Source organism: Gobius niger, assembly GCF_951799975.1.
Source record: "Gobius niger genome assembly, chromosome: 3".
NCBI lineage: Eukaryota > Metazoa > Chordata > Actinopteri > Gobiiformes > Gobiidae > Gobius > Gobius niger.
The window spans coordinates 2503806-2516727 of NC_136854.1; the positions used below are offsets into that span (position 1 = coordinate 2503806).

General features: G+C 43.9%; 1 protein-coding gene across 1 annotated transcript; it reads left to right on the plus strand.

Annotated features, from left to right (window-relative positions):
- Positions 1–4125: 4125 nt before the first annotated feature.
- On the plus strand, positions 4126–12255 carry LOC306960566 (protein NLRC3-like; the record flags this gene model as incomplete). The annotated part of the gene is made up of 10 exons (XM_079552999.1): positions 4126–4163; positions 4383–4478; positions 4662–4766; positions 4875–4938; positions 5041–5227; positions 5295–7086; positions 7151–7318; positions 7389–7562; positions 7691–7734; positions 11729–12255. The coding sequence occupies 10 exons, from the start codon at positions 4126–4128 to the stop codon at positions 12253–12255; spliced, it is 3195 nt and encodes a 1064-aa protein (XP_079409125.1).
- Between the last annotated feature and the right edge of the window lie 667 nt (positions 12256–12922).

Here is a 12922-nt window from a genome sequence, read left to right on the forward strand (position 1 = left end):
CTGACAGTCCAGAGTCAGATCCCCCCCTAAGTTCACTGGGCAGGGGGGAGGCCTACAGCTGTGGATCCTCTGACCTTCCCTCCTCTCCGAGACACAATCAGTTGTTCTCTAAATATTATCCATTCAACATCCCCTTGGCTCCGCTGTGTGCCAATAGCTTTTTTTTTTCTTTAAATGTTTTTATTTATCTCACTATACAAGTCTGTGCAGAGCAGGGTTCACTACTGGCACCTACAGGCGAAAACAAACCCAAGAGAAAAGCTGTGGTCAGTTTGAAACAAAGGATTAATAAAACACATGTTATGATTTTGTCCCTTTGATCTGGAAAGAATCACAAACTCATGAACTTTCTAACTCATGTAATGTTTAAATGCATTGTCACTTTTTCCCCCTAACTGTCCTTCCTGACAGAGACTCTAATGTTCAGACTGTTCTCACCACTGAGGATCTGAAGAGTCTATATCTATGATTAGAATCATTATTGTGATCCTCGTGAGGTGATTCATGTGAACAGTGGATCAAAGTGTGACGTCCTGCAGGTCTGAGAATGGAGCAGAGAGATCAGGATGGAGCCACTGACAGCCCCAAAGCTCAGAGGTGAGAGGTCAGGCCCTGTTTAACACATTTGTAATCATGCTTAGCCTGACGGTTTTGTGTTTGTCCCATGACTTTGTGAAACAGGCTCCAGCAGAAACCTGAGTTTGGAGACAGCAGGTCCTTCATGAGAGACGGGTCTGATGTCAAACTCATTGATGAAAGAATACAGGCAACAATTAGACTTTTGGAGCGACAAAAGGAAAGAACAAGGTGAAATCATCAAAAAACATGATTTAAGACCTAATTTAATGACTGATTTAAGACATTCACTGATTAATGAACCACCTATGTTTTTCCTACAGGCTAAAGCTGCAAATGTCTTTGAACACTCCATCCATGGTACGCTCTATTTCATTTTTACTTTTGTTTTATTTTTATTCCATTCAGTGAAAAGAAAAGCATAACCATGGTATTTATAGAAGAAATAAAGAGTGAAAAGGAGCAGAAAGAAGTCAGAACTTACAATTCATTATGTTCATATGATCACCGGCCCCACAGGTCATACAGTGCCTCTCGTTAGTATTCATACACCTTGAACTTTTGCACATTTTGTCATGTTTACAACCCTAAACATAACTATTTTATTTTTATTTTTTTACTGAACGTTCACACACAAGTAACAGACAGCTGTGAAGTGAAAGCAAAATGATACATGATTCTGTTTTTCCACAAATAGAAAAGTGAAAAGTGGGGCTTTCATAAGTATTCATACAGCATTTTCTGAGTGCATTAAATTGCCTTTAAAACATTTCTAATGACTCCAGAATGTTCACACCTTGGCCTGACCATTAAACAGAGGCCACCTGTGTGTAATCTACTCTCAGTATAATTTCAGCTGTTCTTTTAGGCCCTCAGAGCTGTGGTCGGAGTGTGTTGGTCACTGAACAGCATAATGAAGGTCAAGGAGCACCAGAGAGGTCAGGGATAAAGTTGTGGAGAAGTTTAAAGCAGCGTTAAGTTATACAAAGATTTCCCAAGATTTGAACATCTCCCGGAGCAACTGTTCAATCCATTGTTCGGAAATGGAAAGAGTAAAGCACCACTGCCAACTTACCAAGGCGTGGTCCTCCACCTAAAATATCAGAGCGAACAAGGAGAACACTGGTCAGAAAGGCAACCAAGTGCCCCAAGATAACTCTGGAGGAACTGCGAAGTCCTGCCGCTGAGCTGGGGGAATCTGTACATGGGACAACTATAAGTCGTATCTACACAAATCTGGCCTTCATGGACGAGTGGAAGAAGAAAGCCATTATTGAAAGGAGGCCATAAAAAATCCAGTTTGAAGTTTGCTAGAAGTCATATGGAGGACACAGCTCCATGTGGAAGAAGGAGCTTTGGTCAGATGAGAGAAAAATGTAACTTTTTGGCCCAAATGCAAAACGTTTTGTATGGAGCAAATCTGACACTGCTCATCGTCCTGAGTGCACCATCCCCAATGTCAAATATACGGGGGGGAACATCATGCTGTGGGGCTGCTTTTCCTCAGCGGGGACTGGGGAGACTGTAAGAATAGTTGGGAAGATGGATGGAGCCAAATATAGAGACATTTTGGAGGAAAACCTGCTGGAGTCACAAGAGAACTGAGGCTGGGGCGGAGATAAACACAAAGCTAAATCTACAATGGAATGGTTCAATAAAAACATATTAATGTGTTAGAATGGCCCAGTCAAAGTCCTGACCTAAATCCTATTGAAAATCTGTGGAAAGGTCTGAAAACTGCTGTTCACAAACGCTCTCCTTCTAATGTGACAGAGCTGGAGTTGTTTTTTAAAGATGAATGGGCTAAAATGTCAGTCTCTACATGTGCAAACCTTGTAGAGTCAAACCCAAAAGATTTGTGCTGTTATTAGAGCAAAAGGGGGTTCCACAAAGTATTAATTCATGCTGTATGAATACATACGCAAGCCCCACTTTTCACTTTTCTATTTTTGGAAAAATAACAGAATCATGTATCATTTTGCTTTCACTTCACAGTTGTCTGTTACTTGTGTGTGAACGTTCAGTAAAAAAATCAAAATAAAATCTTTATGTTTAGGGTTGTAAACATGACAAAATGTGCAAAAGTTCAAGTCCACACATTGTTAAGGGTTTCAACATAAAGTGCTGTTCAATCCTAGCCTGGCTAACACCAGACTAAAATCACAAGTGATATTTAGTCTGGGGACCACCAATTCATTTTCTCGTAGGAGAGGTGTGGTTTACGATCGTCCATACCCGTTAATTGGGCGATACGAAAAAAAAAAAAAAAAGTCTCATGCGTCTGCACGTAGCCATAGCCAATCGTATCATCGTATGAGATGACGTATGACGTACCCGCTGTAAACTTTTGAGCTAAATTATTTAGAACAAGGTCTAAAGCTTGATCAAAAAATACCATCGTGTCTGCTGCTGTCACGTTGGATCCGTAAATAAACTTTTTTTTTATTATCCGTAAATAAACTACAAGCTTCCGTATATCGAATAGCGCGTCATCGTCTTGCCGTCCCTCCTCGCTCTGTGATTGGTTCCCAAATCCACCGGAGATTTCGGCCATGGTCCCCAGGCTGTTGTGCAGTTCGAAATAATTCGAGCGCACACAGCAGCCTGGTGTTAGCCAGGTTAGTTCAATCCATTAACGTCACACAAAGTAGAAGATGAAAGTCCAGTGTTTTATGCACATGAACTCTCGCTCAACTGAGGAACAACTGGGGAACTCGAGTGAAAACGAACTTCTCGACGTCTGCGCCTGAAACGGAAATAAGCTGATCTGAGAGAGAAATGTCTGACTTTCCCACATTAAAAACACAAACCAACTGGGGACGATGACGTCACATTTCAGGAAAACGGGTTCCCCAGTCCACAAAAAGCAGAATTTGACCAGAAAACCCTTCTTAGTTTGCAAAATGAGGAGAGGAGGAGCAGGATTTTCAAACGTGAGATCAAGCTCCTCCCCCTCCTCCTGATTCGACCTGACTGGCTGGTTCACGTCAGCTCATGAAAGATGGGAACAAAAACAAAAGTGTTTGTATTTGTTGTGTGTAGCTACAGCCTGTTGAAGTCGGTTGCAGAGTATTTGTCGAGTGTTCTTCTGACAGTGTTGACATTCACCTGGTCCTGATCTGAAATAAGGGCTGCACCAGTGACAGCAGAAAGGACCTCCTGATGTCCATGCTGTGAGGGAGGTGTGATCAGCTGATGATTGTTCCTGTGATACGAGTCAGCTCCGTTCACTGGACACGGTCTGATGTTGTGAGACCCACAACATACAATGAACCAGAAACATCAGTGATGATCCGTCCCAGAGCATCTTTAGGATGTTCTCTCCATGAGCGGCTCTGGAAATATGGATACAAATCTGAGCCATTGGCCAAAGGTTCCAGTAAAGATCGATCCTGATGAATGTGTTTTATTCATAATGGAAACATCATGCCTTGAGAATCTGTATTTTATTATTTAGTGAAGACTAAACTGGTAAAAAGGTTGAATGTTTTGTTCTAACTACAAAGTTATTAAGGTTTGATTATTTACACCCAGGACTCTGAACAAACAATGGAGGAGCCAGAGCCCAGAGAGGACGGAGCCCAGAGGTGAGATCCACCACAGTTCTCCATGTCAGATTCAGACCTAAAGTGTCTCCAGTTTGATCAAATCTGCTCCTGGACCGTGAAAGACAGTTTTTCTAGAAGGAAGGGGGAAAGATGTGTTAAAGTTTCTGGTTTGTTTGAAGGAGCAGATGATCCTTTCCTGAGTCTGATCCAGGACAGTCCTGTGTGTTTCACTGAAGTGCCTTTTCTTCTTTGTCTCAGGATCCTCCAGAAACATCCTCCGTCTGAACCTGGTCCCAGCTGTGAGTCCCTCAGTGACCGGTCTATGGACAAACCAATGGACTTCAGGACAGAGCGGTGAGTTTTGACTCTGTGTATAATGGAATATTATTGTCACATAAAGGAAAGATCTACTCAATGATCATATGTTTGATAAAATTGCAATGGGACTTAATCTAATTAATCCCTCTCTTCTCTAATTAACCAGATTCCATCACATTTAATATAAATATTTAATGTAAATGTTTTTGTCTATGTTAGACTCAGTGTTGACGTCAGACCAGAAGGTTCTGAACCAGGCCCAGACTGTGAGTCCCTCAGGAGCGACTGGTCCATGATTGAACCACTGACCTTCTCCTCAGATCTGTAAGATTGAGTTTGTTTAAACACAAGGACAGACAGTGGTTTAATAAGGTTCTGAAAGTGTGAGAGAAACAGCTGAATCCTGAGGTGTTTGTTGTGTCTCTGTCACAGAGTGGAGCAGGCTCCAGAGCTCAGAGCTCAGCAACATCACACTCAGCTGGACTCCATATTTAAGGTGTGTCCTTCACTGAAGTTTGGAGATGTTCAGATGAATGGACTTGTTTCACACAGATCTGACACTGACTGCATTTGTGTTGTTTCTAATGTGTCTGTGCAGCTTCTGGAGGAGGACATCTTCACTTTTGTCCAGAAGGAGCTGAAGAAGCTCCACAAGGTTCTGAGCACAGATTACCCAGAATGCTTAGAGCCTGTGGAGGATGAGGATGGAGAGGCTTTTCTGAAGATCACTGTGAACTTCCTGAGGAGGAGGCAGCAGAAGGAGCTGGCTGAGCGTCTGTGGAGCAGTAGGTCCATTTCACTCAGTCATTTGATCTTCTCTGAGACTCAGGCTCTGTCTGTGTCTTCATTCAGGGAGATGTTCTGGAGTTCTTCAGCGTAAACTGAAGCGTGACCTGCAGCAGAAGTGTCAGTGTGTGTTTGAGGGCGTGGCTAAAGCAGGAAGCCCCGCCCTCCTGCAGCAGATCTACACAGAGCTCTACATCACAGAGGGAGGGGCCTCAGAGGTCAACCAGGAACATGAGGTCAGACACATGGAAACAGCCTCCAGGAAAGCAGGCGGAGCAGAGACAGCCATCACATGTGAAGACATGTTTAAAGGCCCCGCGGACACAGAGGCGCCCGTCAGAACAGTGCTGACAAAGGGAGTGGCTGGCATCGGGAAAACACTGCTCACTCAGAAGTTCAGTCTGGACTGGGCTGAAGGCAAAGCCCACCAGGACGTCCAGCTGCTGTTCCCCTTCACTTTCAGAGCACTCAATGTGCTGAAGGACAAGAGCTTCAGCCTGGTGCAGCTGCTCCATCACTTCTTTAGAGCAACAGAAGAAGTGAGCAGCTTTGAAGATCTGCAGCTGCTCTTCATCTTTGACGGTCTGGACGAGTGCAGACTTCCTCTGGACTTCACCCAAACCAAGGCCCTGACGGAGCCCACAGAGAGCGCCTCAGTGGAGGAGCTGCTGGTGAACCTCATCAGGGGGAGCCTGCTTCCCTCCGCTCGCCTCTGGATAACCACACGCCCCGCGGCGGCCAATCAGATCCCTGCTGAGTGCGTCTCCATGGTGACAGAGGTGCGAGGGTTCAGCGACCCACAGAAGGAGCTGTACTTCAGGAACAGGTTCAGAGACGAGGCCAAAACAATCATCTCCCACATCAAGACGTCCCGAAGCCTCCACATCATGTGCTTCATGCCAGTCTTCTGCTGGATCCTCTCCACAGTCCTGGAGCATGTGCTGAAGACCAGAGAGAGAGCAGAGCTGCCCAAGACCCTGACTCAGATGTACATCCACTTCCTGGTGGTTCAGGCCAAAGTCAAGAACATCAAGTATGAAGGAGGATCTGAGACAGACCCACACTGGAGTCCAGAGACCAGGAAGATGGTGAAGTCTCTGGGAAAACTGGCATTTGAGCAGCTGCAGAAAGGAAACCTGATCTTCTACGAGATTGACCTGAGTGAGTGTGGGCTGGACGCTGCAGCCGCCTCAGTGTACTCCGGAGTCTTCACACAGGTCTTTAGAGAGGAGCCAGGCCTGTACCAGGACAAGGTCTACTGCTTCATCCATCTGACTGTGCAGGAGTTTCTGGCTGCTCTTCACGTCCATCAGACCTTCTTCAGAACAGGAATCAACCTGTTGGTTGAAGAAAAGTCCAAATCTTCTAGGTTGAAGCATCTCTTTGTTCGTAGCAGCCCATTAGAGTTCTACCAGACGGCTGTGGACCAGGCCTTACAGAGTCCAAACGGACACCTGGACTTGTTCCTGCGCTTCCTCCTGGGTCTTTCACTGCCGACCAATCAGAGCCTTCTCCAAGGTCTGCTGACACAGACAGGAAGTAGCTCCCAGACCAATCAGGAAACAGCTGAGTACATCAAGCAGAAGCTGAGTGAGGAAGTGTCTGCAGAGAGAAGCATCAACCTGCTCCACTGTCTGAATGAACTGAATGATGGTTCTCTGGTGGAGCAGGTCCAACAGTACCTGAGCTCAGGACGTCTGTCTGAAGGTGGACTGTCTCCTGCTCAGTGGTCAGCTCTGGCCTTCATCTTACTGTCATCAGAAGAAGCTCTGGAACAGTTTGAGCTGAAGAAATATTGTGCTTCAGAGGAGGCTCTGCTGAGGCTGCTGCCAGTGGTCAAAGCCTCCAACAAAGCTCTGTGAGTGAGGTCTATGTAAGTATGAACCTTCTAAACTTCTCCTAAAACAGTGTGTTCTCTCCAGACTGAGCGACTGTAACCTGTCAGAGAGAAGCTGTGAAGCTCTGTCCTCAGTCCTCAGCTCCTCTAGTCTGACAGTCCTGGACCTCAGTAAGAACGACCTGAAGGCCTCAGGGCTGAAGATGTTGTCTGTTGGACTGAAGAGTCCTCACTGTAAACTGGAGCAGCTCAGGTCAGAGGGTTTACTCTTCATCTCTGTGAGTTTGTCATTTCTATGACTCTGTTTAACCCTGTGTGTTCAGACTGTCAGGGTGTCTGATCTCAGAGGAAGGCTGTGCTGCTCTGGCCTCAGCTCTGAGGTCCAACCCCTCCCATCTGACAGACCTGGACCTCAGCGTCAACCATCCAGGAGACACAGGAGTAAAGCTCCTGACTGCTCTACAGGAGGAGCCCCACTGCTCACTCTCCACTCTCAGGTGAGGACAGTTATTACACAGTTATTACACAGTTATTACTCAGTTATTACACAGTTATTACACAGTTATTACACAGTTATTACAGTCGACACAAACAAACTGTGGATCTGAGTCTGTGTCTGTTTCAGACTTAGTCCTGCTGGAGAACGATGGATGAACTCGATCTGCAGATGTAAGTCTGACTCTTATTATACTTTTAAAATGTTGGTTGTTCTGAGAAGATTTACTGTTGTACAAGTTTCTCTCGTGTCGACAGCTGCGATATTGACGTCAGGAGAGTTTGAGCTGTTTTCACTCAAACTTGTAGAACTGAGACCTTCATTATTATTTTGGAGAAAGTTAATTTAACACATATGTGGGGATGGGAATCGTTAAACCTACTTGGTACCGACTGAGCTCCAGTTGGGGGCGGTATCGAAAAAAAAATACAGTTTCGGTTTAAACTTTCGGTACTTTTTTATCTTCATATATGACCACAGCGAGTCTAAAAAAGCAACATGAACGTGCAAATAATAAACCACTTCAGCGCAAATGTAGTAGTAAAGCTGTAACTTAGTAAACTTTTGTAATTAGAGATGGCCGAGCCGTGATTTGAGGCAGAAAAAAAATTATAAAAAATATATGACTTTTATACGGCTACAGTGGAGCAAAGACAAAGGAAGTCATGAATGTTTTTAGAATGAATAACTTGACATAAACAATCGTCCACTACTAAACCAGGACTGAGACTAAACAAACTGTGACCCAGGTCTTCACCAGGACTGAAGAGGAAACTTGAGCAAAACAGGTCAATGACATAAGAAAGACGTCTTTAGCGACAGACACACAGAGGAGGCGGAGCTAAGGTGCTGTTGTTTACTCTGCAGCCAGGGGAATATCAAAGATTGTTTATGGATTATGAGCACTCACTCTGAATTAGACATTTTTGGTGCAGTTTTGGTAAATGATTAGTGACAGAGTGAGACTCTCTCTGTGTAAAGATCTTTGAGTGTGAAGTTTCTCTTTGTCACAGCGCGTGTGTTTAGTAAAGTTTATCTGAAAGAAAGTCCTGATGTGGATCTGTCCTCACAGCTCAGGAGGGAATAATGTCCTTTCCATCTTTTTATCGCTGCTTAAGTGTGAATCCTGCAGGTTTCAGCAGGTGGCACTGCTGCGGCCTGTGTTCTTTCTGTTGCGCTGTTTTGGGACATCCTGAACGATACTTTTTATACCTGTGTTATTTTTATTACATTAAAGGATCCGTATTTTAGCCATCCCAAAGTTAAGTATCAGCATTTATATGATATATTGTACCTCTACCACTATGGAGCACTCATTTTTGTGATAAATATAAGTGTTTTCTGGAGGTATTTTTCAAACCTGGAAAACACAATGCTTCGATTACGTTAACTCCGCCCCCTCTCTCCGCACAACTTTACCGTAATATAAATAAACAGCAGTAAGTGAAGCAGTTATAAGGAGTAGACATCTGCAACACAGCTTCATTATGGCAAACACACAAGCCAACACACAAGCTAACACTCGTTTGGATTGACTCTCCGCTCTGGTCCATCTCTGTTTACATTATGGGACTCGCGTTGGTTATAAAAGTGAATCCACTTTGGTTCTGGTGAAGGTTCACAAACATCCATCAGAGACAATCACAGAAAACACTGTTTTGGTGAAAGTTGCCAAATCCTGGAGAAAAAAACAACTTCTGACGAGTGGCCTCTTCTTTAGGAAGGTTGAATAAAGTCCTCGTAGCCAAACGCGCTTCTTTTTCTCTGTGACATTATCGTTGGGTAAGAATAAGAACAGGTGTGTCCAGAGTAAGTTATAAAGAGCTCCATCTTCAGCTGCAGCGCAAACATGACGTCTGTTCAGACGCTCAGCGGGGGTGTTTGTTTTGGCCTCAGCTGACCTGGAGCACCTCGGGCACATCATTGTTTCTCTCTTACGACAGAAATAATGAAAAAGCTGTTTTCCAAATAAAAATCAGGCTGTAAGACATTACATTACAGACGTCGAGCACTTCCGTTCCGCTGTTACGACACAACTGAGCAGGTCAGTCGTTCACCAGCAGAGGGCGGCGCAGCTGCTCAGAGCAGGATTCAGGAGGATTGCTGAGAACTCACTCTGGGGGTTTTTTTGATACGGAAATAGTATAACAACATGGCTAAAAGCACCAAAAAGTCGATTTTACATGATATAGGACCTTTAAAATAACACATGTATCAAAAAAGTACCATTAAGGCCCCAGTATTGAAAAGCAGGTATTGTTTAAGTCGTCGTATCAAAAGAAAACAACCGGTCCCAGCCATACACATATGTCGTCCTGTGCACATTTTTAAATATTTATTTTTTTAATTTCCTGACCTTTTGTCTGTGTTGCAGAAAACGTTCTTTTAAGCCAAATTTTCAGAATCTAGTGTTTTTTCATTTCATTCATCTGGACAACAGGAACAAGGTCCAAAGTGAAGAAATACAGGACAAATGTCAAACCTGACTCTTGTTCTGCAAAATGAAATGATCAAATATATGACTTTTATACGGAGACAGGGGAGCAAAGACAAAGGAAGTCCTGAATGTTTTTATAATGAACAACTGGACATAAAGAATCGTCCAGAAAAACTACAAATGCTTCAAATCCATTTTTTGCTGATCTTTGACACGTCCAAGGCTCTAAACACCACATCAGTCCCAGCTCTGAACTCTTCATTATTATAAAGAGAATCAGCTTTTTATGTTTGTAACAAACTTCAAAGGTTTGGTTTTGAAACTGGCAAATAAAGGATTAAAACTCACAAATAAATCACATGTTTGGTAGTTTTGAGAAGGTGAGAAGTGATTCCTGAGATTTGTTAAAAAATAAGAAAAAGATGAAAGAATTAGGTTTTTATATTTTAGTTTGAAAAGTGTGTCCATTTGTGTACACTAGGGGGCGACAGAAAGAAAACTGAAGGTTAAACCTGTGACTTTATCAGTCCTCACACAGCCCCGCCCACTGTCACGCAGCCCCACCCACTGTCACACAGCCCCGCCCACTGTCATACAGCCCCGCCCACTGACACACAGCCCCGCCCACTGACACACAGCCCCGCCCACAGTCACAAAGCCCCGCCCACGGTCACACAGCCCCGCCCACGGTCACACAGCCCCGCCCACTGTCACACAGCCCCGCCCACTGTCACACAGCCCCGCCCCCTGTCACACAGCCCCGCCCCCCATCAGACCTCCTGTTTTGACTGTGAAAGAGCTTTACCGATGAGCTTCTATTCATGAAACCTGAAACTCTGAGTCATGAACCACAGAGACGTGTTTAATGAGCGACGTCACAGTCACTTTGTTTCAACACGTTTGAACTTGAAGAAAGTCATTTGAGAATTAGAACAGAAAATACATTTATTATTTAGAAAAGAAACAAGTTTTGTCTTTAAATATTCTTAAATCAGTAATTTACAGTACATTTACTTGTATTCTTAATTGAAAAAAATAATGAAATCAATCATGTATTTATTAATTTTCATAATTGATCCTTTCAATCCATTTCAAATCAATTTATTATACGGCTCTTCACAACGTAAGTAGAACGCTCCGTTGATTTGAATGGGATTTCCCAACGTTCTACCGGTCATTATTTTCTGATAAAGGACCTCTGAAAAAAATAATGACCGCTGCCCATGGCAACGAAGTTCGTGCTTTCATATCACTCCGCGCGTACGTAGCAGCGACACTATCTGTCCCTGTCACTGCGAGAGAAGTTGGGGGAATTGCTCGTGAAGTTAGCGTGAGTCAGACTTTCAATTTACCCAAAGATTCACCACCATTCCTCCAACTGCGCCTTCAACTAAGTAGCTAGGCTAGCTGCTAGCCTTGCTGCTTCTAGCCAAACGCTGCAGCGCAACGCGCAAACTTTTGGGAACTATTTGTCGCGGATGTCATTAAATAAACCTTTCGACCTTCATACAAGCGTACGAAGTTTATGTTGTGTGTGTTCAGTTGGCAAATGGCCGTATAATAAGCGGGCGAAACAAGACCCCTCCGCTTCGCGTTGGGGTCCGGTTCGCCCTGTCGGTACTTATTTTCCCGATAATGACCAGCGTTCTATACACTATCCCTTACATAAATGCCGTTCTCCTCTAAAGAGTGAACAGGGACTAACTGCTGCTGTGTTTTCTCTCTGTCAGATTTCACTGAACTCTCTCTGGATCCAAACACAGCTCAGAGGAACCTCAAACTGTCTGACAACAACAAGAAGGCGACACATGTGTGGGAAGTTCAGCCGTATCCAGATCATCAGGACAGATTTGACAGGCCTCAGCTTCTGTGTGACTCTGGTCTGACTGGGCGCTGTTACTGGGAGGTCCAGTGGAGAGGGAGGGTTTATATATCAGTGTCTTACAGAAGAATCAGGAGGAAAGGAGGAGGTGATGACTGTGGGTTTGGACACAATGATCAGTCCTGGAGTCTGATCTGCTCTAAAGATGGTTTCTGTGTTTTGCATAAAAACAATCAAACCCTCCTCCCTCAGCCCGGCTCCTCCTCTGGGACAGTAGGGGTGTATGTGGACTGTGCTGCTGGCTCTCTGTCCTTCTACACAGTCTCCTCTGAGGAACTGATCCACCTCCACACCTTCAACACCACCTTCACTCACATCCTGATCCCTGGGTTTTGGCTCTGGGGTTTAGGCTCCTCAGTGTCTCTGTCAGACTGAGGATCAGAGTCTCAATTATTCAGATGAGTTTCAGTCACATGACCTTTTCCTGACATTCCTTTCCCAGTTCATTGATTTAAAAAGTAAATCCTTAGAGATGTTGGAAAATCTCCTTCAGATAAATATATAAAATAACTAAACCGTATGAAGGGAAACTCTCGGTCACGTCTTTGTCTTTTTCTAAATCATTTTGTTCCAGAATCCTGAGTTCAACATCTGTCATTAAAACGACTCAATAAATGAATGAATAACATTGATTTAAATATGTGACCAATGCAAAGTGGATTTATTATTTATCATTTTTTATTTATTTAACAATAAACTCGTCACTTCTATTACCGTGTCGTTCATGTGTAAGTTACAAATTCCCTGATTTTTGTCTTTAAGGTCATTCTTCAAACTCCTCAGGTGATTCTCGTCTCGTGTGAATCGCCGAGTCGGAGGAAACCATTTTAAACGGTTTCCAAACCAGTCCCTCCAGGATTTCTCGATGTTGCGATCTTAACTATTAACACAACATCAACCAAACTCCGCGAAATCAGTGCGGAGTTGCAACTTTCCCGCAACTATTCCAATAATCCGCAATTTCCTTCACAACTTTTCCTTAACTCCACAATTTATGGGCAACTAAAGTGAGTTTCTGATCATTTAAATATATTTGACTTGT